The 23029-nt window shown below is 48.3% G+C and overlaps 1 protein-coding gene across 1 annotated transcript in view; it reads right to left on the reverse strand.

Moving 5' to 3' along the window:
* Nucleotides 1-23029, reverse strand: part of DNAH10 (dynein axonemal heavy chain 10) — a 158618-nt gene that overhangs the window by 17802 nt on the left and 117787 nt on the right. Inside the window, exons 53-63 of the mRNA XM_047759974.1 lie at nt 22101-22304; nt 20767-20847; nt 17771-17968; nt 17104-17265; nt 15307-15481; nt 8774-8955; nt 6613-6749; nt 4299-4516; nt 2733-2954; nt 2385-2532; nt 18-297 (exon numbers count right to left, since the gene is read on the reverse strand). Of these exons, the coding sequence (XP_047615930.1) occupies nt 18-297; nt 2385-2532; nt 2733-2954; nt 4299-4516; nt 6613-6749; nt 8774-8955; nt 15307-15481; nt 17104-17265; nt 17771-17968; nt 20767-20847; nt 22101-22304 (2007 nt within the window). The remainder of the gene's footprint in view (nt 1-17; nt 298-2384; nt 2533-2732; nt 2955-4298; nt 4517-6612; nt 6750-8773; nt 8956-15306; nt 15482-17103; nt 17266-17770; nt 17969-20766; nt 20848-22100; nt 22305-23029) is intronic.

Raw genomic sequence — 23029 nt, forward strand, 5'->3', positions numbered from 1 at the left:
GTTCTGGGCATCTTTACCTGTGTAATTGATCACCATGGCTTTCCCAAACACGGATGGGCTGTATCTAGGGTTGGCCAGCTTGGTGTTCAGATAGAGTCTGAAATTCGAATCGTAGTCCACTTCCTTGTCTCCCAGTATGATAAACTGCCGTCCTTGGGAGACCTTGATGTTTTTTTCTAAGACGTTATCAATCACAGGGTCGATGTACTCGTCCACATCATGGAACAGGAATGGGGTCCCATACTTTATGGACATCTCCAGCTGCTTGAGGAAGTCGGGGTCATTAAAGGAAGCCATCTGGAAGGGAAAGGAAGCCAATGTTGAAAATCGGCCCACTTGCCAAATTGAAGGGGAGAAAGTCTTGGAGGTGGCCATGGACATGTTAGCACCTTGAAGGGAGGCAGAGGGGAAAACAGAGCAGGGAGAGAAGTGGGGTGTGTAACCCGTATAAATCCAGAAATCCATGAGGTTCAGGCTCTGAGCAGCCTCTTGTTGAAAAAGCACCAATCAGCAGCCAAAAGTAATCAGGAAAGAATCTCATTACATCTCTAGAAGACCTCAAAAAGGATCCAAACACAGAGCCCACACACAAAAAAAAGTTTGCTTTAATCTTCTCTCCTCTTTTATTCACTTCCTTCCAAATCTCACAACTGCTTTCTTATCACTTTCCTCAAAACATCTGGAAATACTCTTCCTCTGTTTCAGCCCCTGGGGCCTCCTCTTCTCTTTCTCTCCACCCTTTTTTATTACATTGATGCATTTAGCCACTCACCCCTTAAGTTGAACCCTCCCTCTTTATGAGATAGGATGGGAATAGGAGAAGGATTGGCGACTAGGAGGGGGCTGGCAATTGCAGAGCTCTCCAGCAGGCTTAGGAAAGAGGGACATCAAGAAACATTCCTGGAGTTCCCATCGTGGCACAGTGGAAATGAATCCAACTAGGAACCATGAGGTTGCAGGTTCAATTGCTGGCCTTGCTCAGTGGGTTAAGGATCCAGTGTTGCCGTGAGCTGTGGTGTAGGTCAGAGATTCGGCTCGGATCCTGCGTGGCTGTGCCTGTGATGTAGGCTGGCAGCTGAAGCTCCAATTCAATTCAACCCCTAGCCTGGGAACCTCCATATGCTGAGGGTGCAGCCCTAAAAAGAAAAAGAAAGAAAGAAAAGAAAAGAGAAAAGAAAAGAAAGGAAAAGAAAAGAAACATGCTTGTATTCATGATATTTGCCCCATTACAACTACAACTACATGTGAATTTTAGGGGCAGAAGTTCCCCTGAACTTAGGATGCTTCCCCCATGTACATACCTAGAAGCCAGGACCAAAAAAAATAAGGAAAAGCTGAAACAGACAATCATGAATTTGTCTATCATTTCAGCAAAAAGTAATTGGGCCCCAGCAATTTCACTCAAGAAAATGGAAAACGCCTGCCCGCAAAAACAAACAAACAAACAAACAAAAAAAAACTTCACATGAATGTCCATAGCAGCATTATTCACAACAGCCAAAAGGTGGAAACAGCCCAAACGTCCATCAACTGATGTAGATAAAGAGATTGCAGTCCATCCATGCAATGGGCTATTATTTAGCCATGAAGAGGAATGAAGAACTGATAACATGCTACAATATGCACAGATCCAGCCTTTGGAAGCAATGTGATTACTATTTAATACACATCTTTGAGACAAAATGTGTCCCACAGACACTTATGGAGGCCCGTGTTAGATGCTGGCTTCTGCCGAGCCCTGGAATTGACCAAAGTCTTTGAAAATGTTGGGCTTGCCAGGCAGGGAAAATGGATTTTGAAAACATTATGCTAAGTGAAAGAAGCCAGTCGCAAAAGTACCATCGAAACGCTCCAAACAGGCAAATCTATAGAAATAGAAAATATACTCGAGGTTGTCAGAGGTTGGTGGTGAGGAGACAGGAGGCAAAATGGAAGTTTTGGGGATGTGGTGACAGCTAAAGGATATGACATTGGGGGGGTGATAAAATTGATCCTGGTGATTGTTCCACAACTGGGTGTGTAATATACAGTAAAAGCCACTGAACTGTATGCTTCAAATGGGTGGATTTATGGTATGTGAATTACAATCGAGCCCCTCCGCCACCTTCCAAAAAGAAAGTGATCAAGAATCTAAGGCCACCAAGCCCACACTGTATGGGGGGGACACAAAGATGAACAAAGCACCCTCTTGGCCCTACATTGCTCACAGCCTATAGGGCAACACAAAGGCAAAGAGCAGTGTCAAGTTCACGGTGCTTCAAGCCGCCCCCGAGATTCACCAGGGCAGGTGGGGGCCTGAGAGGCCAGGGAGAGGTGGTGGGCGGTGGGCAAGCAGGGCTGGGCAAGAAGGGGAGGACATGGGGCAGGATGTGCCGGCTCCCTACCCGCAAGTTGTTCTTCTCCTCTTTCCTCTTTATCCAGTTGAGGGCCTGCTGCTGGGGGTCGATGCAGAGGGGGAAGCGGCTGGCCCGGGTGGTGAGGATGCCGTTCTGCACCGAGAGCTCGTCGGGGGGCAGTCCCTGGGAGCCCCACCTGGAGGAGACAGTGACAGGGGCAGTGGGGCCTTTTCTGGCCAAGTTGTGAACCAATAGGGAACCTCTGAGTCTCAGGGCACCAGGTGCTCCCTGTTGTCTCCACGCACCTCTGGCTTTGCACCCCCACCTGGGACTCCTGCCACGCCCCCTGGGGCTCCCCCCACAATCCGGGTCCTCTGGGCTCAGGGTCCCCCTCACCTGCTGATCTCAACGTCATCCGTGAGCAGGCTCTCCAGCCGGAAGGGCTGGCTCAGGGGGATGGCCCGCTCCAGGATGTCACTCTGCCACACCTGGTGGACCATCTCGTCCCGGAACTCCCAGGTGAATGCACCCTCGTAGCTCAGGAACGCGGCGCATAGCAGGCAGTCGCCCAGCAACTTCACGCGCCTGTGCATCAGCTCATCCAAGTCGTTCAGCCACCTGGTACGGGAGGCAGGGGCTGTCGTAAGCACTTGCCTTCAGGCACAACCCAAAAGAACATTCTAGGCGAACCACCCTGACACAAGGAAACACCTCCTGAGAAATTCTTTCCATCGCCCTGCCTGGCAAACCCCATGTTTTCAAAGACTTGGTTCAATTCCAGGGCTTGGCAGAAACCCAGCATCTAACAGGACCTCTAAATGTCTGTGGGGTACATTTTGTCTCAAAGATACATACTAAGTGTTGCCAAACGCTTAATCCAAAGCTTTTAAGTGGGCCCAGCAGAGCAGGAGCTCTAGTCCTGCTTGGTGACAAAATTCTACCCAAGATAAAAGAAAGCCGATGTTGCATTTGGCCTCTTCTGGTCAATGGCCAATGTCTTCTGGGTTGTAGACCTATTGAAAATGATTTGTTTCCCACAAGCAGACAGTATTTTCCAGCGTTTTCCATGTCATTTCTACAGGTGCCAGGTTAGAAAATGTCATCACATCGAGGGGACCTGTTGCGGCTAAGTGGCCCTCTTGCCCACAGGAATCAAACAGCTCCATGTACGTAACAGTGAAGCTTAGGACTGAACCACCCACAAGATGCAGCAACTAAGATGATCTCCTCCTTCAGACTCACCCAGAAGGGACTTGGTGTGTTAAAGAGCCTCAAGAAGCAAACACTCCCAGAACCTAGGGCACCTGGCCAGACACCACAGCGGGGTGGGGGTGGGGGTGGTCTCCTTGTCTCCACAGCTGCACGGCTTCCTCTTAATAGCTACTCAGTTAATAACACTTGATTCCTAATTTTAAATGAATCTATAGGAGTTCCCTGGTGGCCCAGTGGTTAAGGATGCAGTGTTGTCACTGCTGGGGCTCAGGTCACTGCCGTGGCAGGGGTTCTATCCCTGGTTCAGGAACTTCTGCATGCCTCAGGCATGGCCAAAAATGAAATAAATAAAATGAATCTATATGGATAAGCAATGCGGTCTTGCAGAATAGCACAGGGAACTATATCCAATCACTGCTAGTAGAACATGATGGAAGATAATAAGAGAAAAAGAATGTATACATATGTTTATAACTGGGTCACTTTGCTGTACAGCAGAAATTGACAGACCATTGTAAATCAACTGTAATAAAAATTTTTTTAAATAAAATAAAATGAACCTATAAAGCGGCCATTAGCCACCTGAAACATGATAATGGTAAAATCAGAACCTTTTCACAGTTTTCAGATCAAAATGCAGCATAGAATAAAGACTCCACATGGTGAGAAATTCTGCAGATGACGCCCACTCACAAACCACAAAATTGCACTTAGAACCGCTGATCAGGAGGGCTTGTGAACCCAGCTGACCTGACATTCTCAGACCCCAGCCCGGAGATGAGCTTGTCTGCCGCAATCAGCCGTCTCTCCATGATTTCTGCTTCTTCCTGCAGCTTCTGCTTCTCCAGGATGGCCGCCTCGTATTTGGCCCCCAAAGCTTCCAGTTCTTTCTGGATGGCTGCCAACTCATTCTGGATCCTCTCCAGCTCCCGTTTGGTGAGGTAAAAATTCCGCTCTAGCCTGGCCACCTACGTGAAGACAATTCACAGAACGCTGGGGAAAAAGATGGAGTTCCCGTCGTGGCTCAGTGGTTAACGAATCCGACTAGGAACCATGAGGTTGCGGGTTCCGTCCCTGACCTCGATCAGTGGGTTAAGAATCCGGCGTTACCGTGAGCTGTGGTGTAGGTTGCAGACGCGGCTCGGATCCCGAGTTGCTGTGGCTCTGGCATAGGCCGGTGGCTACAGCTCCAATTAGACCCCTAGCCTGGGAACCTCCATTTGCCGCAGGAGCGGCCCAAGACATGGCAAAAAAAAAAAGATGGTCGCGAGGCAAGGCTGATACAGTCACACACCTAGGCTTAGATCCACCTCCAGTCCTGATGCTGTCCACACCCCCTGGGGCCACCATATGTCATCACAAGGCGCACAGCTTCTTTTCTTAGTGACCTCCTCTATGGTTTGTTGCACAAGTCCTATATCCCATTACAAAAAAGATGTCCTGCCTCCAAGTTAGCAGATGGCTTAATTTTCATGTGTACGAAGTTTCTAAAATGATGGTTCTAAGTCAAAAACTCAAAAGAATGCTTTGAAGATAATACTGGTCCCACTGTTAGGTTCCAAGTTTTCTGAGTGATAAAACTCTGAGTTATAGAGCAATGTCAAAACATGTCTCAAAAGGATGGACTCAGCCTTATAATTCTCTTTGAATTGCATGTTCTTCCTGAAACTTTGGCTCAGTGGCTCTCAACAGGGACTGATTTTGCTCCCCAAGGGACACATGACAGTGTCTGGGGATATTTTGGGTTGTTGAAACATGGAGTGGGGGGGGGCACAATGGCATCTAGTGGGTAGAGGCCAGAGATGCTGCTCAACATTCTAAGGTGCCCAGGACAGGCCCCCCGCCCCCCACCAAGAAGGATCCAATCCAAAACGGCAATAGATCAAGCTCCCTGGCAGTGCAGCGAGTTAAGGATTTGGCATTATTACTGCTATGGCTCGAGTCTTTACTGTGGCAGGGGTTCCATCCCTGGCCTAGGAACTTACGCATGCTGTGAGCATGGTCAAAAAAAAAAAAACTCCAAAAAACAAACCAGCAATAGCACCCAGTTAAGAAGCTCTGCTTTAACCGAGAATGATATATATATATATTTTTTATGGCCGCACCCTTGGCATATGGAAGTTCCCTGGCCAGGATTGAATCAGAGATGCAGCTGCAGCAACACCAGATCCTTTATTGCACTCAGCTGGGGATTTAACCTGAGTCTCTGCAGCAACTCAAGCCACTGTAGTCAGATTGTTTTCTTTTCTTTCTTTTTCTTTTTTTTTTTTGTCTTTTTGCCATTTCTTGGGCCGCTCCCGTGGCATATGGAGGTTCCCAGGCTAGGGGTCTAATTGGAGCTGTAGCCACCGGCCTATGCCAGAGCCACAGCAACACAGGATCCAAGCTGCGTCTGCAACCTACACCACAGCTCACGGCAACGCCTTGGATCGTTAACCCACTGAGCAAGGCCAGGGATCGAACCCGAAACCTCATGGTTCCTAGTCGGACTCGTTAACCTCTGCGCCACGATGGGAACTCCTGTAGTCAGATTCTTAACACACTGCCCCACAGTAGGAACTCCCCAATAATGATTTTTACCCCCTTCATTTGAGAATCTTTCAGAATTTGGTTCTGCCAGTTCACATTATGTCTAAATAAGAGTCGTAATTCAGAGTTTTCATTTATTCGGGGAAAAATGTTTATGCAGTTTGTTTTTTTTTCTTTTATAGCTGCACCTGCAGCATATGGAAGTTCCCAAGCGAGGGGTTGAATCAGAGCTGCAGCTGCCAGCCTATGCCACAGCCACAGCACACCAGATCCAAGCCACAAGCCACATCTGTGACCTCCACCACAGCTTGTGGCAATGCTGGATCCTTAATCCACTGAGCAAGGCCAGGGATCAAAACCCTATCATCACAGACACTGTGTCTGGTTCTTAACCCACTGAGCCACAACAGGAACTCCAGTACAGTTTAAAACCAGAACCTTGCCAGAATTTTTCCAGTAAAGCTATGGATACATTAATTTTGACTTCAAAATGGTCTCTTGGCAGAAGTGTGTAGGTATCAAGGGTGGGTAATACCTTGTCTCTTTTGGGCTTGATTTCTCTAAAAACATCACAGTAGCCCATGACAGCTTCAACAAATTTCAGCATCCCCAGGCCTGCCTTGCTCACAGCTTCCATTTCCTCGGTCGTGGTATTAAGAGTCTTCAAGAGGCCTAGAGGTCAAAGACACAAGGATTTCGATGAGTGGCGAGCTTCATCTTGGGAGAATAAAATGGAAAATAAATTGCTTATGAACAAAGTATGTGGAACAAGTTCCTTACTCTTTGGTAAATCTGGGAGCAGGATCTGGACCGCTCGCCCATGGACGACAGATAGATCCAACCCCAAATGAGTTTTGTGCAAGTGGATGTTTCAGATGTGAGTGGGCGGCACAGGTTACTGCCCCCAGGATGCAGGTGCCTCCATATGACACCCAGCAGCGCCTGGGGACGCAGGGCATCAGTGGGGACCTCCAACTAGGCACCGAGGTGGCTCAGAGCTGGCAGCTAATTGGGATTCATAGGTCATGAAGAGGCATCATCACCTCCACCACACCCTCACCCTGGGAGTAACTGCACATAAATGGGAAACCATCCAATTGAGATACGGGTAGAGAGAGTTCCCTGTTTTGTTTTTTTTTAATGGGTTATAGATTTTTAAAAAATTTTTATTAAAGTATAGCTGATTTACAATGTTCTGTCAATTTCTGCTGTACAGCAAAGTGACCCATAGTCATATATATATATACACATACACACATACACACTCCTGTTCTCATATTATCTTCCATCATGTTCTATCCCAAGTGATTGGATAGTTCCCTGTGCTGTACAGCAGGACCTCATTGCTTATCCATTCTTTTGTTGTTGTTGTTGTTGTTGTTGTTGTTGCTATTTCTTGGGCCGCTCCCGCAGCATATGGAGGTAACCAGGCTAGGGGTCTAATTGGAGCTGTAGTCACCGGCCTATGCCAGAGCCACAGCAACTCGGGATCCGAGCCGCGTCTGCAACCTACACCACAGCTCACGGCAACGCCGGATCGTTAACCCACTGAGCAAGGGCAGGGACCGAACCCGCAACCTCATGGTTCCTAGTCAGATTCATTAACCACTGCACCATGACGGGAACTCCTGCTTATCCATTCTAAATGGAATAGTTGGGTTTTTGTAGTTGCTATCGTTTGCTTTTCGTTTAGTTTGGGTTTTTTTTTGCTACTTTTTAATTTTTTCAAATGAAAATATAGTTGATTCTTTTTGTTTTTAAGTGACTGGAAAAAAAAAAGCATTGATGATGAAGTTGTGAATGAACCATCAGGATAAACAGGGACACGATGAACTTGTATTGCCTTTGACTAACATCATTCCCACTGGCTAAGCTCTGGGACAGGTCAGGATTCAGGCTCCGAGGGAAGGTGGGCACCTGTAACTGAAGAGAGGGCATGGCTGTGGGTGGCGCCAACTCCTCCTCCTCCTTGCCCATCCCCCAGGCAAGAGGCACAAGGGGAGAAGTCCAGGGTAGACCAGTTCTTGGCACCACCATGCCCCATCAGACAAGAGGGACAGTAGACAGGCCGGGCTGGGCTCCATAAGAAAAGTCATGTTCCCTACTATGGAGAACCAGCGCTGGGGCTGAATCAAACATCCATCGGGCATCTGCTGCCCATCCAGCAACCACCTTCCTTGTTTCATGCAACTATGCTGCCATCTTCCCCGGGGACAACTCATTCCCCCTCTCCCATCAGTAAAGCCACGGGGACATCATTTGAACACAAGGGGAGAGTCTGCCTGTGACGAGCCCCCTCTTCACTCTCCATCCCTGCCCCAAAGACTGGGACACAGGTTGCAACCCAGCTATTCCTACATCTGGCTACACTTACCTCTGATATTTTTTTTTAATGGCCGAACCCAAGGCAAGTGGAAATCCCCAGGCCAGGGACTGAATCTGAGCCACAACCATGACCTATGCTGTAGCTATGGCAATGCTGGATCCTTCAAACCCTTGCACTGGGCCAGGGATCGAACCTGCACCTCTGAAGCGACCTAAGCCACTGCAATCAGATTCTATATATTTTTTGGCTGCGCCTGCAGCATGCAAAAGTTCCAGGGCCAGGGATCAAACTTGTGCCACAGCAGCAACCCGCACCACAGCAGTGACAACGCCAGATCCTTAACCTGCTGAGCCACGAGGGAACTCCTCACCTCGGATATTTTTAACTTGGCCCTGGGTGATGGAATCAAAATCAATCTCCATCAGGGACCTCAGGAAGTTTGGGTCGGACATCATGCCTTTGGCAGTTTTCCAGTTGAGCTCTTTGTACCCCTTCATGATGAGGATGCACTCGCAGACGGTCTGCACCTGCTTTGGGGGCTTAGCAAAGGACCTGGGGAGACACGGAAACACACGTGGGTCAGATGCAGGATGCGGCCAGGATCTGGCCTGAACGAGAGTTACGGATAAAAACGTCTCCATCCAGAGTCATTTCTTGGGGGTGATGCTGCTTGGAAACAAAGGAAGCCATGTCCCAACACTGACCGGCTCCTAGGGGTGGGCTTCTCCAAGGGCAGGGACAGGGTTTCCCCTATCAGGTGCCAGACCAGGCTCCTGGAACCTGACCGGCATCAGGAACACAGCAGGGTGTCATTAAGTGCAAACCCAGGCCGCCCCTGAGCATCTGAACTGGTGGGTCAGGGTGGAGCCTGAGAATCTGTGCTTTCGATTACACTATGGGGTGATCCCTCAGACTCTAAGCGGCAGCCACTGTCATTACTGTCATTAACATCATCACCATCCTATTTTCCGTCAGGACTCAGGTGCTTGGCTGGCCTGTCTGTGTCCACACAGCCCGTGGGGCCTGGGCTCCTTCAGGCTATGGCAATTGATGTCTCCGTCTTTGATGAAGCCAGACTATCACTCTGCTGCTACAACACACTGACATCCACACCCTTGGCCCTCCGGGGAACTGGAGGCCCGACAGGAACAGGGGAAGGAACATCAGCATCGGCGCGAAGGCCCGAGAAGGAGCGGGTCACACACTGTACCCCATGGGGGCACCGGGCTGCCAGCTGCCTGGCCAAGTCCATAGAAGCTACATGAGTGGTGCAGACACCATAGCCGTGAAGGTGACAGAATCAGAAGGAAAACACTGAAGGAGCTCCCTGGTGGCTCAGCAGGTTAAGCATCCAGTGTTGTCCCTGCCGTGGCGTGATTTTCATCCCTAGCCTTGGAACTTCCGCATGTCACAGGTGCAGCCAAAAAATATATAAAATTTAAAAAAAGAAAAAGAAGAAGGAAAACAATGAATAAAAGGCAAAGGAAAGGAAGAGAGGAGAGAAGGAGGTAACAGAGCCCCCTCTGGGGCATGGCACAGCCAGGGGAGAGGCCGGGGTGCCCCAGAGGAGGAGAGGGAGGATGGGGGAGAGAGACAGAGACAGAGAACAATCCGACCGCATAGCAGTGTGGAGACTCTCTGAACCCCAAACCCCCACCCCTCCTGGCCCTGGACCCCAACCCACTGGCCTGCAGACGAGGAAGCCACACAGCACAAGGACAAGCCAGGGCAATGACTCCAGCATAAAGCCCGACAATTAAAGTAATGATCCTGAGTCAAACAGCAAAAGGTTCAATTATGCCGGCGTTAGGTGCTTATGAAAACAGTGATGCTGTCAACCGCTTTTAAAAGGCTCCCTCAGGGTCGATGAAGGCCAGGCCCAGGCCATGGCTCTCTGAATAATCCGAGGGGGAGAGAACCAGTGAGATATTTTCCAACACAAGATGGAAAAAGCCTCGGGGCAGGGTGGGTCCTGAGCCCTTGGGCAAGTTAGGAATGATCCAGGGTTCTCAGTGTTCCCCATCTATCAAATGGGTTGAGGAGCTGGAATCTTCCAGCTTCCCAAACCTTTGAATCTATGAAAATGAAGTTCTCTGGAAGAAAAAAAAAAACCAAAAAAAAAAAAAAGGCGTTCCTTGGTGGCTCAGAGGATTAAGAATCTAACATAGTCATTGCTGTGGCTTAGGTTAGATCCCTGGCCTGGGAACCTCTCAATGCCGCAGGCATGGCCAAGAAAAAAAGAAAGAAAGAAATGGGGAAAAAAAGAAAAAGAAAAAGAAGTTCTCTGTTTACAAACCAGTCCCAGGAACCTCGTTTATACAGAATACAGTGCTGTACTGCCAGGTAACTGAGGGTCCCGAATACTAAGGTCACAAGTCTGAGAAATGAAAACATTTCTGTTTCAAGTGGTTCCTGTCTTTTATCACAAAAGAAACCCAGGCAGAGAGAGAGGGGATGACAGGCTGCCTTCCCTGGAGGAGAATAACCATTACAAACCCCACTCCCCTCCTCCCCTCACTCCACCCCAGACAGTCTGTCTCTGCTTCTCCCTCCAGCCACGCTCCTTCCAGCTCCTGCCGCTAGCCTCCATCCCACATTTCAGTTCAAATGTCGCTTCCTGGGGTTCACCTTTCCTGACTGCCCAGCCCCCAGACAGGGTCAGGTCCTCCGTTATCCACAGTCATAGCAGTAAAGACCCTCCCAGGCGATTTTACTGTATATGTGAGATTCCCATGTGCACACCCGAGCCTCCCCCAGACCATGGGCTCCATGCAGCAAAGACCCCCTGCCTGGCTCGCTGCCCCTCAGCCCCAGGGCCAGGGCAGGGTGGGTGGGCGGCAGGCCTCAGTGACTATTGAATGGAGGAAAGGAAAGAAAGTCACATCGCAGGCCAGTCACAAAGGGAGGCTTTTATACACCAGAGAGAAACATTCACCTCTAATCTTCATTCCTCCTAATCTTCCTGCCTTAACACTTAATGATTTCTACGAAAGGGATTGAGCATTAGAGAAAGGAAGTGCTATTTAAAGAATTAAAGGATTATGAAGTTGTCAGGACGTTGGTGCTGGCTCATCACCCTTAACATCCAAATGGCCTAAACAAAGCCAGATTGCAGTCCTCTAGAGCCAAACTCACATCAAACCCAAGGGAAAACCCCAAAGAGATCAAAGATTTAAATGTAAACAGCTAAACAGGAGGAAACCTTGGGGAAGTTATTTTACAGTCTATCAGAGGCAAGGCCTTTTAAGAATGAGGTAATATCCAAAAGCCACAAAATAAGACTCTGCTAAAACCTGCCACATGCGAATAAAAATTTACGTATGGCAAACACAAACACAAACCTCCTAAAGTCAAATGGCTGATGACAAACTGGGAAAATTATCTGCAAGTCGCATCACTGAAAAAGCTAATCTCCCCATTATATAACAAGTCCCTTGGGAGTTCCCTGGTGGCCTAGCAATTAAGGATTTGGCATTATCACTGCTGTAGCTCAGATTCAATCTCTGGACCAGGAACTTAAGCATGCTATGGGCCTGACGAAAAAAAAATTTTTAAAAAAGTTCTTGGAAACAGACAAGAAAAAAAAAAGCTAGAGTAACAACAGCAATCCAGCAGATTGCTGGACAAAGTACATAGGGAGTTCACAGAAGATGAAATATACAGGACACTAACACATATTTTTCACATATGAAAAAAAAGGCCAGCCTCACTCATCGTAAGGGAAATGCACACTAAAACTACATCAATACCATTTTTCATCTATAAAACAAGCAAAATTCCAAATGTTTAGTAGTGCCCTCTGTTGGTGAGGCTATGAAAAAGCAGGCACTCATATGGATGGCCATGGGGCTATAAATTGGTTCCAACTCTGTGGAAGGCACAAGGCAACAACTTTAGACCTAGCAAATGCACACACCTTTGAACCCAGCAATTCCACTTCTGCAAATGCATCCTTCCCCTGGTCTTTCCCAGGTGCAGAGTGAAGTAAGGCAGGGTTATTCTTTGCTACACTGTTTCTAAAGGCAAAAGACTGGAAATCAGCTAAAACACAAACTGGGAAAATCACAAACTGGGAAACCACAAACTGGGGCTGATGAAATAAAGGATGGCATGGCTCTCCAATGAAATGTGATGGGCTACTTTTCAATATTGAGAAAATTCCCATACAGCAACATGCAAAAGATCTCCAAGGTGTCCAGTAATGTTAAACAAAAAAGCCAAGACCCAGAAAAATATGTACAGTGTATTGCCAAGTACATATATCTTTTTTTTTGGTCTTTTTAGGGCCGCACTTGCGGCATGTGGAGGTTCCCCAGCTAGAGGTCGAATTGGAGCTGTAGCCACCGGCTTGGGCCACAGCCACAGCAACGCTAGATCTGAGCCGTGTCTGCAACTTACATAGCAGTCCAGATCCTTAACCCACTGAGCGAGGCCAGGGATCGAACCCGAACTCTCATAGATACTAGTCAGGCTCATTACTGCAGAGCCACAATGGGAACTCCAACCAACGGCATTTTAAAAGGAAAGAAAAAAGGATATACAGGTATCTCTTTTGCTACAATGCTTAGAATCCAACGTTGGGAACTGAAGAGTCATTAGTGTATCCGGTGGCCTTGAATATGCACAAAAACCCTGAATGGACATATGAGAAATAGATACACGGTATGGGGGAGCAGAGCTACGCTGACGGGGGACAGGTGAGAGGGGGCCTTTCAAAGCATGTCATTGTGATGATGGAACCGTGATCCTGGCTAATGTTTACACGGTACTGACCGTGTGCTCAACTCAGTTCTGAGAGCTCTTTACATTTGATCCTCGTAACAAACCTGGTGCTATAAGAACAATTTATTATCACCCACATTTTACTCACCAGGAAACTGCAGCACAGAGAGGTTAGGTGACTTGCCAAAGGTCACACAGCCAATAAAAAGGAAAGCCATGAATGAACATGTTCCCTGTTCCAATAATGACTTTTTTAGGTGGTAGGCCACTTTCACTTTCTCAGGGGTGAACTGGGCACCCCTCTGACAGCTGCATCAGGGGTGGTAGAGGCACCCTGTCTAACTGCAGGGGACACATAGCAAGCTTTCCATCTTGTCCCACAGAAACCCCACCTTGGAGTGTTGAGGGGATGGACTCACAACCCCTCATTCCAAACACATCCCCCTCAAAAAAATCCTTCTCAACTCTCTACCCTCACAATGTTTTTATGCTGCTGACCTGGGAGCAGTGGCCCAAATCCATATAAGTGGTCATTGGACATTTCCCTTGAAAATGCGCATGCAGCTGGTCTCTCCCTCAGCTCAGCTGCGTATGCATTTCTACTTTGCTGTGGTACACCAGTCTAAACTTCCAACATATACTACTGCAGTTAAAACATCCACCCGGAGCTTCCATTGTGGCTCAGCAGGTTAAGAACCCAACTGGTATCCATGAAGATGTGGGTTTGATCCCTGGCCTCACCCAGTGGGTTAAGGATCTGCCGTTGCCATGAACTGTGGCATAGGTCACAGATGAAGCTCAAATCTGGTATGGCTGTGGCTGTGGTGTAGGCTGGCAGCTGCAGCTCCCATTTGACCCCTAGCCTGGGAACTTCCATGTGCTGCACATGTGGTCCTAAAAAGAAAAAAAAAAAAAAAATCCACCCTTAGGGAGTTCCCCGGTGGCCTAGCAGTTAAGGATTTGGCCTTGGCACTGCTGTGGCTTGGATTTGATCCCTGGCCCGGGAAGTTCTGCAGACTATGGGCGTGGCATGAATGAATGAATGAATGAGTGAATGAATGAATGAATAAAATGTCTACCCTCATACCTTCATTGGAATCACACCACAAAAACTCTGAAATCACGACCTCTTGCATCTCCAGATAACCTCCCGAGAGTTACTCAGCCCCTGCCCTGGAACCGGCTGAACCTTCTGTTCCAGTCCACGAGTCTCACCAATGAGCCAACAGCCAGAGCACGGCTTTGGACAAGGGATGCCGCTCAGCCCTTAGGAAAAGAGCGGCGCTCAGATGAGCAGCACCATCTCGCCAGGAACACAAAACAGAGAGTCAGCTTCCACCTGGACACCGAAGTCTCTCTCACATGAGACCTGACTATGTGGCCAAAAGGATGGAAACCCGTCAGGAAACGAGGACAAGATGGGGCATGAGGAGAGGAGAGAGCTGAGGTTCCTGGTCCAGGGATAGTGTGAGGGGCCAGTCTGCACAAGGACGGGGGCGGGGTGGGCGGGGTGGGCGGGTGCTGGCAGACAGGACACGGTTTCCTCCTGGATCCGCCCGAGGCACTAAGCTTACCAATGAGAACCCCTTACGGCGCCCTAGGGAGGCCATGTCACGGGAGTGAGAAGCTCGCCCATACCCCCTCCAGCAGGCCCCTCTTCCTGACACCAGGAGAGCCCCCCAGTGGTGGGGGATGGAGTCACTTTACAGATTGACTTGCATAATGCCAATAAAGACTCACTCTCCCCACCCTCCAAAGCCCATGTGGCTAGAAATGGATGAGGGCATCTCCCAGGTGCTCTCAGCCTGTGGTACCCCTTGCCCAGCCAGGGCCCTCCTCTTTCAGGTCAGACACTTGTGTCACATTCCCATGAAGAAGACCCACTTACACATCTCCTACACAGCACCTTCTGGAACCCAGTCTCCTTCTATCAGTCGGCCTGGGTTCAAGGCCAAGAGGCTGTTCTACCTACTGGTTAAGGAGCGGGGCCTGGGGCAAGTCACCTCACCGCCCTGGCCTGACTTCTTTCCTCATCTGCAAATGAAGATGACAATAATCCCCACCATGGAAAAGGGCTGGGCACAGTGGCCGGCGCAGAAATGCCAAACCACCTTGGTTATTGCAATTACTGTCAGGCGTGAGACTGGTGGCCAGGCACACTTGGAGATGGCAACCTGTTACCTAATCTCGGTCACATCTGATTTGTCCAGCTTCTGCAGCTCCAGCTTGGCGGCTTCCAGGATGGGCATGACCTCGGCAAGGGCTGTTTCAGCCTCCGTCTTTTCCACCGCGATGATCTTGTTTTGCTCCTCTATCTCCATGGCTTTTTCTTCCGCCAGTTTCTTCTTTTCCTCCGCTGTGGATGGAAGGAGGAGGTTGGTGAAATTCCTGGGCAAGGGGCATGGGCAGAATGGACCACTGCTATGGGGCCAAAGCAGCACAACCCCCAGAGGTGGGTGCTGGGCGTAGGGGGTCAAATGAGCTTCCTCCAATATGGCGGCCTTGCGTGTTCCCACTGGAAAGGGAATCCCCATGGCGCCTGGCATCCCCAACATAGGGACAGCTGCTGCGACTCTGAGCCTCCTTGACTGGCCCACCTGCAACCCACCCGCTCCATCCCACGAGATTGGCCCTGCTTGGCCAGGGTTAGCTGAGGACGCCAGGCTGCCCTCCCCACCCCACTGGCTCCCCAGGATCTCTCTGCCTCTGCATCACCTCTGTTCACCCCGCCCAGCTCAAAAGCCACCCTCTTCAAGGCCACTCTCCATCTCGTCATGCTGTTTGTCGGCTTCATGACACTAATCACAATCTGAAACGTCATCTGATTACTGCCTCGTTGATTGGCTCCACTCAAGAAATGTAAGCATCTCCCTGAGGGCTGGTACCCCAGCATTTAGAACAAGGCTTGGCTCAGGGTAGAGGTCGGGGGTTGAACAGTACCCTCCTCAAAATCACGGCTGCCCAGAAACTCAGAACGCCAGCTTCTTTGGAAAGAGGGTCTTTGCAAAAGTAATTAGTTAACACAAGTCATACTGGGTTAGGGTGTGACCAAGAAGGTCAGTGGAAGATAAGGCAACAGAGAGGGAAGAAGGTCATAGGATGATGGAGGCAGAGATTGCAGGCATGGGTCCACAAGCCCAAGACTGCCTGGGATTGTCGGTCACCACCAGAAGCTAGAAGAAGCAATGGGGTTCCTCCCCTAGACCCTGTGGAGGGAGCAAGGCCCTGCCAAGATCTTCATTTCAGACTTCTAGCCTCTGGAACAGTGAGAACAAATAAATATCTGTTTTTTTTGTTTGTTTGTTTGTTTATTTATGTATGTATCTATTTTCTTCTTAGGGCCACACCTGTGGCATATGGAGGTTCTAAGGCTAGAGGCCAAATTGGAGCTGCAGCTGCCAGGCTACACCACAGCCACAGCAACGTGGGATCCGAGCTGCATCTGCGACCTACGTGGCAGCTTGTGGCAACACCGGATCCTTAACCCACTGAGCAAGGCCAGGGGTTGATGCATCCTCATGGATACTAGTCGGGTTCTTCACCTGCTGAGCCACAACAGGAACTCCACAGGCTGGGGTCAATTTAAACCAACCCAGTTCACTAGCTCATTGAGGATGAAGGACAGCTGGTAGCTTGAGCTGTCAATGCTCAAGCTACCAGCTGTGTGGGTCCTGCCTATGATAGGATCCGAGTGCCTATTCCAGGGGGGCTTGATGCTTCTGCAGCAAAAAAGAGCAATGGGAGGGTCAAAAGATGCCAGTTCCCAGAGCTCCCTGGTGGCTCAGTGGGTTAAGGATCTCACATTGTCACTGCTGTGGCTCGGGTTCAATCCTTGGCCTAGGAAATTATACATGCTGCAGACATAGACAAAACAAACAAACAAACCAGTTCTTACAAGTGGCTTCCCAGGAATGTCCCCCAGTGAAGCCCTGTCCTTTTTTGGGGGATCCCCACCCCCAGAGCTGGCCCTGCACTCACCTATGGCAGTGTTGGTGGCGATTTCCTCCAGCAGGGCCTCGCAGGCAGCTGACTTCTCTGCCAGCACGATCTTCTGCTCGGCCAGCTTCTGGTTCAGCTCATCCAGCTGGATGGTGGCCTCCTTCAGCTTGTCCAGCCCCCCCTCCAGACGCTTGCACTGAGCTGAGGAAAAGCAACACAGGCTTTCATGGTCAAGGGGGCGCTGTTCCCAGTACCCAAGCAAGTATGCCAGTGCAATGCATCCAGCTTGGGCTCACTGGGGCAAAAATCATTTTCATGAGATGTCAAGCATCCATTGCCATTTTGGGATGGCATCTCCCAAAATGAATATATTTCTGAAAACAGCTCTTCGTTTGGCCAGCAGCCAGAGGCAGAGTATTTATAAATGGCATTTTCCAATAGAGCACAATGCTCTAATGCAATGAAAATTGAGAGCTAGTAAGTGCATGGCCTAACCCAGAAAAATTAAAATAAAACATGCCAGGGCCCTGCCCACACAGACGAACCACTCTTTGAAATGCAAAATCCAAAATGTGCTCTGCTTTGCCTCAATCCTGAGTATGCTCCAGCTTGCTAAGAAGCATCTGCTTCAGAAAAAGATCAGCATTTGGATCCTTACTCGTAAGTAATAACCATTCCTGTTAACTGTCCCATTCTCAGGTCTTACCTATATTATACTGCGTTTTCTCATCCAGCAATTTTGAATATGTGTTAATAAAATCAAGGTAGTTCTTGGGAGTTACGTAGTTGCTGCGTCTCAGTTTCTGTAGAAACTGTTTGCTGAATTCGCCCACCGATTCATGAACCAAAACAACATGTTCTACCAGATCTTCTATATTTTCGACAGGGATCATCGGATTAGTCCCTGCAGAGGAAGGAATGGAAAAGTGTGGCTCTCAAAGAAAGGAAACGAGCAGTTCCTCAAAAAGTTAACTATGGAATTCCCATGGGACCCAACAAGTCCACTCCTGTGTTCCCAAAAGAACCGAAAAATGGACTTTAGCAGATTCTTGGATGCCAATGTTCATAGTAGCACTACTCATAGTAGCAAAAGTGGAAACCGCCCAAGTGTCCACCAAAGGTTGGATGGATAAACAAAACATGGTCTCTCCATGCATGGAATATTATTCAGCCTTAAAGAAGAAGGAAATTCTGACACATGGCACAATGTAGATAAGCCTGGAAAATGTGCTAAGTAAAAGAAGCCAGACACGAAAGGGCAAATGTTGCATGATCTGACTTACATGAACTATCTATTGACTTACACGAACTATCTAGAATCAGCAAATTCATGGAGACATAATCAGAGGTTACCAGGGGCTGGGAGTGGGAGAACAGAGAAGTGAGTGGTTAATGGGGACAGAGTTTCAGTTTTAAAGACGAGGAAGGTTCTAGAGGTGGATGGTGGTGGTGATTGCACAGCATTGTGAATGTAATTAGTGTTAACACTGCACACTTAAAATGGTTAAAATGGAAAATTTTATGTTACATATCTTTTACCATAATAAAAATGACAGGAAAATGTTTTAACAAAAAAGAAAGGCAAGGAGTTCCCATGGCAGCACAGCAGAAATGAACCCGACTGGTACCCCTGAGGATGCGGGTTCGACCCCTGACCTCAATCAGTGGGTTAAGGATCCAGCATTGCCAAGAGCTATGGTGTAGGTCGCAGATGCAGCTCAGATCTGGTGCTGCTGTGGCTGTGGGTTAGGCCGGTAGCTGTAGCTCCAATTCAACCCCTAGCCTTGGAACTTCCACATGCCATAGGTACGGCCCTTAAAAAAATTTTTTTTTAAGTAAAAGAAAGAAGATCAGCTATCGCTTATGAGTGGCTTTTCTGGACCACAGTACATATTCACACTCTGGCAATTTCTCTAACACAAAAAGCCAATTCTCTTTCCCTACTGGTAGGAAGGTCTGTTTCCCTAAAGGCTGAGGCACTTATGTGAGAAGGACCTGAAATTCCAGGAGAGAAATCCACCCAGTGTACCAGGCACATGCTGGGCACAAGGTAGGCCTTCCTATACATCTGCTGTAAGAATTAATAATCACTCCTGGTGCCAAAATCACCTTGCTCGAATTATCTCACAGATTGCAAAATACCATCACCTCAAAGCAGAAAATGAGGAAGACTGGTGAAAAGTATGCATCCATCCATATTCTGCTTTTTTTTGGGGGGGGGGTCAAGGCACATGGAAGTTCCAGGGTAGGGGCCAAATCAGAGCTGTAGCTGCCAGCCTATGCTGCAGCCACAGCAGTGCAGGAATCTGAGCTTCGTCTGTGACCTATACTGCAGCTTATGGCAACACCGGATCCTTAACCTACTGAACAAGGCCAGGGATCAAACCCTCATCCTTATGGATACTAGTTAGGTTTGTTACCACTGAGCCACAAAGAGAACTCCCAGATTCTGCATATTTGATCTCAAATTATACCAAGGGGTCAGCAACCCACAGCCCATGGCCCAATTTTATGGCACACATGGAAAGCTTTGCCTCACAAGTATCCATACCTAATGGGCAGATCCATACCTATTCATTCCAATAATGGTAATATCTTCTAAGGGAAGCAATTCTAAGCAAATTCCACTTGGTATGATTTATGATACTGAACCACTGAATACTGAAAGCAAACCTAAGTGCTAATACCCAGAGATGGCAAACAAGCCTGTGAAAGTTCAGGTGCATCTACATGAGGGTTGGCAACATACAGCCCACAGGACAAATCTGGCCCGCCGTCTATTTTTGTACATAAAGTTTTATTTACACACAGCCATGGCCACTCATTTACATATTGTCTATGGCTGCTTTCCTAATGCAATGGTGGAACTGAGCAGTTGCAACAGAGACCATACAACCCACAAAGCTGAAAACATTTATCTGGTCCTTTACAGAAAGTTTGCTGATCCCTGAGTTATATCATTAGGAAAGAGGCATTCTCTTAGCCTCCTTCCCCACCTCAAACTGCAACCTGCCTATAGAATAGGACGAGTTACGTATTTATTAAATACATATTTATAAGGCTGACACTATTTACACGGTCGGCCAGTGTCATAAATCTGCTCGAGTTAGGTTTAGATAAAAAGTTTTTCCTCAAAGATAAATAGGCTTGCTTTCTTATTTTGAAGACTAAAATTAATAACCAAGGCCTTAGGGGTTTGAAATTTTAAAGCAAATGCAGCACTGAGGGATAACTGGTTTACCAAAAGGTCCTTCAGGCATCCTTGGGTTTAGGGATTAGCACACTGTTTCTACCAAGAGCCAAACAGTAAACATTTAGGCTGTGTGGCCTGTACAGCCTCCATGGCAATTACTCAACTTTGTGGATGCAGCATAAAAGCCCACAGACAGTATGTTCATTAACTGGGTTCCAACAAAACTTTATCTACCAAAGCAAGGGGCAGGCGCAGGCCATGGTTGCTAACCCCTCCTTTGGTTGATACCTAGTCAATTTTTATCCTACATTGTCCTTGTAGATCCCTTGAAATCTCTTTGGACTAAAACACTACATACACCCAAAAGACACTAATACACTAAAACACCATTTGTGACCATGGGCGTTAATGACGAAGGAATTGGCTGGACCAAAATTCAAAGTCAGAAGAAGGATGACAAACTGCTTTGCTGTACTGTTACTGTGGTCCCTGTATGAGTTGTCACTTACCTAAAAATGACTTAGCAACTGCATGCAGAGCTTGGGAAGGCCAGGGCATGAACCAGTCAATACCAGTGTTATTTACTAGACCTTGAAAAGAAAAGGAGATAAAAGAGATGATCCCTCTGCAACTCTGAGACACTCAAGAGCATGGATACCATCTTTGGTACCCAGCAAACTGGTGAATGAGCTGGATGTGTCAAAATAATGATCGAAAGCAGGATTTTGAAACAGACTCACAGACATAGAGAACAGACCTATGGTTGCCAAAGGGAAGGGGGAGGGAGTGGAATGGACTAAGAGTTTGGGGTTAGTAGATGCCAACTAATCCATTCAGAATGGAGAAGCAATGAGGTCCTGCTGTACAGCACAGGGAACTCTATCCAATCACTTCTGACAGAATATGATAGAAGAAATGAGAAAAAGAATATATATGGCTGAGTCACTCTGCTGTATGGTAGAAACTGACAGAACATTGTAAATCAACTATATTTTAATTAAAAAAATATTTTTAAAGCAGGGTTTCTCAGCTTCAGCACTATTGACATTTGGCTGGTCAATCGTCCGGGGTGGGGCTCTCTGTGCACTGTAGGATCTTTAGCAGCATCCTGGCCTCTATCAATTAGATAGGGTTGTCTTTTTTTTTTTTTTTTTTTTTTAAAGGGCTGCACTCGTTGCAAATGGAGGTTCCCAGGCTAGGGGTTGGATCAGAGCTACAGCTGCTGGCCTATGCCACAGCCACAGCCACACCAGATCTGAGCCGCTTCTGTGACCTACACCATGGCTCACGGCAATGCTGGATCCTTAACCCACAGAACGAGGCCAGGGATCGAACCTGCGTCCTCATGGATGCCAGTAGAGTTCATTAACTGCTGAGCCACGACAGAAACTCCACAATCAGATAGAGTGGTATACTCCACTGTTCCCAGTTGTAACAGCCAAAAAATGTCTCCAGGCATTGACAACTGTCCCCTGGGGGAACAAAACTGCTCCCCACCTGAGAACCTCTGTTCTAGGGGCAGGTACTTCCACCTTCCATGAGTCTGCCAGAATATTTCCCAATGGAAGGGAACAGGGAGCCCTGCCTCACCTCCTCTGGGCCTTGTACCTGGGACCAGTGTTTCCAGGTGTTGGAAGACATCAGCCTCCTATCAGCGGTGCCAGAGCCTTTTGGCAACTGTGAGAGGTGGCTCGGGGCTGATCCTATGGGATAGGGTCCAAATTTCAACCTAATGTCATGTGTCACTTTGCTGGTGGAACCTCAAGGTATGTGTCATTCCCTCCTCAAGGCATGAGCCCTGCTGAAGGGCGAAACCAGATTTGCAGCCTCTGCTCAAGGGCACCTGGGAAATTCCTGCAGCGGGTCCTCAGAGTGTCCCCCACCGGCGACATGCCCAGGACAATATGCAGGTTATTTGCACTCTTGTTCACAAAGTACTGCCACACAGACTCCTTGGCCGGGCCCATCCCTTGCTTCAAAGCCTCTTGTCCAATCTGACTGAGGATTGACTCCTTTTCCTCTTCTGGAAAAAGCGCAGGCACGATTCCTAGAAAACAAAAGACAAGGGTCTTTTTTTTTTTTTTTTTTTAAAGTCTCTGGGTTATTATCTCTCTGGGCACTGACATGGCAGAAGGATAGCGTCACAAAAGAGTAGTAGATGCCAGATCCAAAAGCCAGGGCCTAGGTCCCGACTCTGAGCCCCAAGGCTCACCTGGGAGGGTTAGCACGAGTATCAAGGCAGGAGTTCTCAACTAGGGACAATTTTTCCCTCCCCAAAAGACATTTGGCAGTGTCTGGAGACATTTTTGGTTGTGCCTGTGCGTGTGTGTATGTATGTGCGTATCAGGGGTGGTACTAACAGCATCTAGTGGGTAGAAGATAGGGATGCTCCTAAACATCCCATAATGCCCAGGACAGCACCGCCCCCCCCCAGCAAAGAACTGCCCAGTCCCTAATGTCATTCGTGCCAAGGGTGAGACCCAAAGCCTTCGTGCTGCAGCAAAGCATGAGGGCGTCAGAGATACTTGACCTCGATCATTTGGAATACTATTAAATGGGCCCATCAGACCCCACTCGGTCTTCATAGAAAACACAACATGAGCTCTGCAGTGGGGGTTACAGAGAACAGGGCTGACACTTACATCCACGCTTAGGAGCTTGTGATCCACCTAGAATATGCTGCTGACCCAAGGGCATGTGTGCTAAATGCCAAGTAGGCAGCCTGGACCACGGGTGCCCCAGGCATCGAGGAGATAGGAAATCTCCACCATC

This window comes from Phacochoerus africanus, chromosome 15 (genome assembly GCF_016906955.1).
Source record: "Phacochoerus africanus isolate WHEZ1 chromosome 15, ROS_Pafr_v1, whole genome shotgun sequence".
Taxonomy (NCBI): Eukaryota; Metazoa; Chordata; class Mammalia; order Artiodactyla; family Suidae; genus Phacochoerus; species Phacochoerus africanus.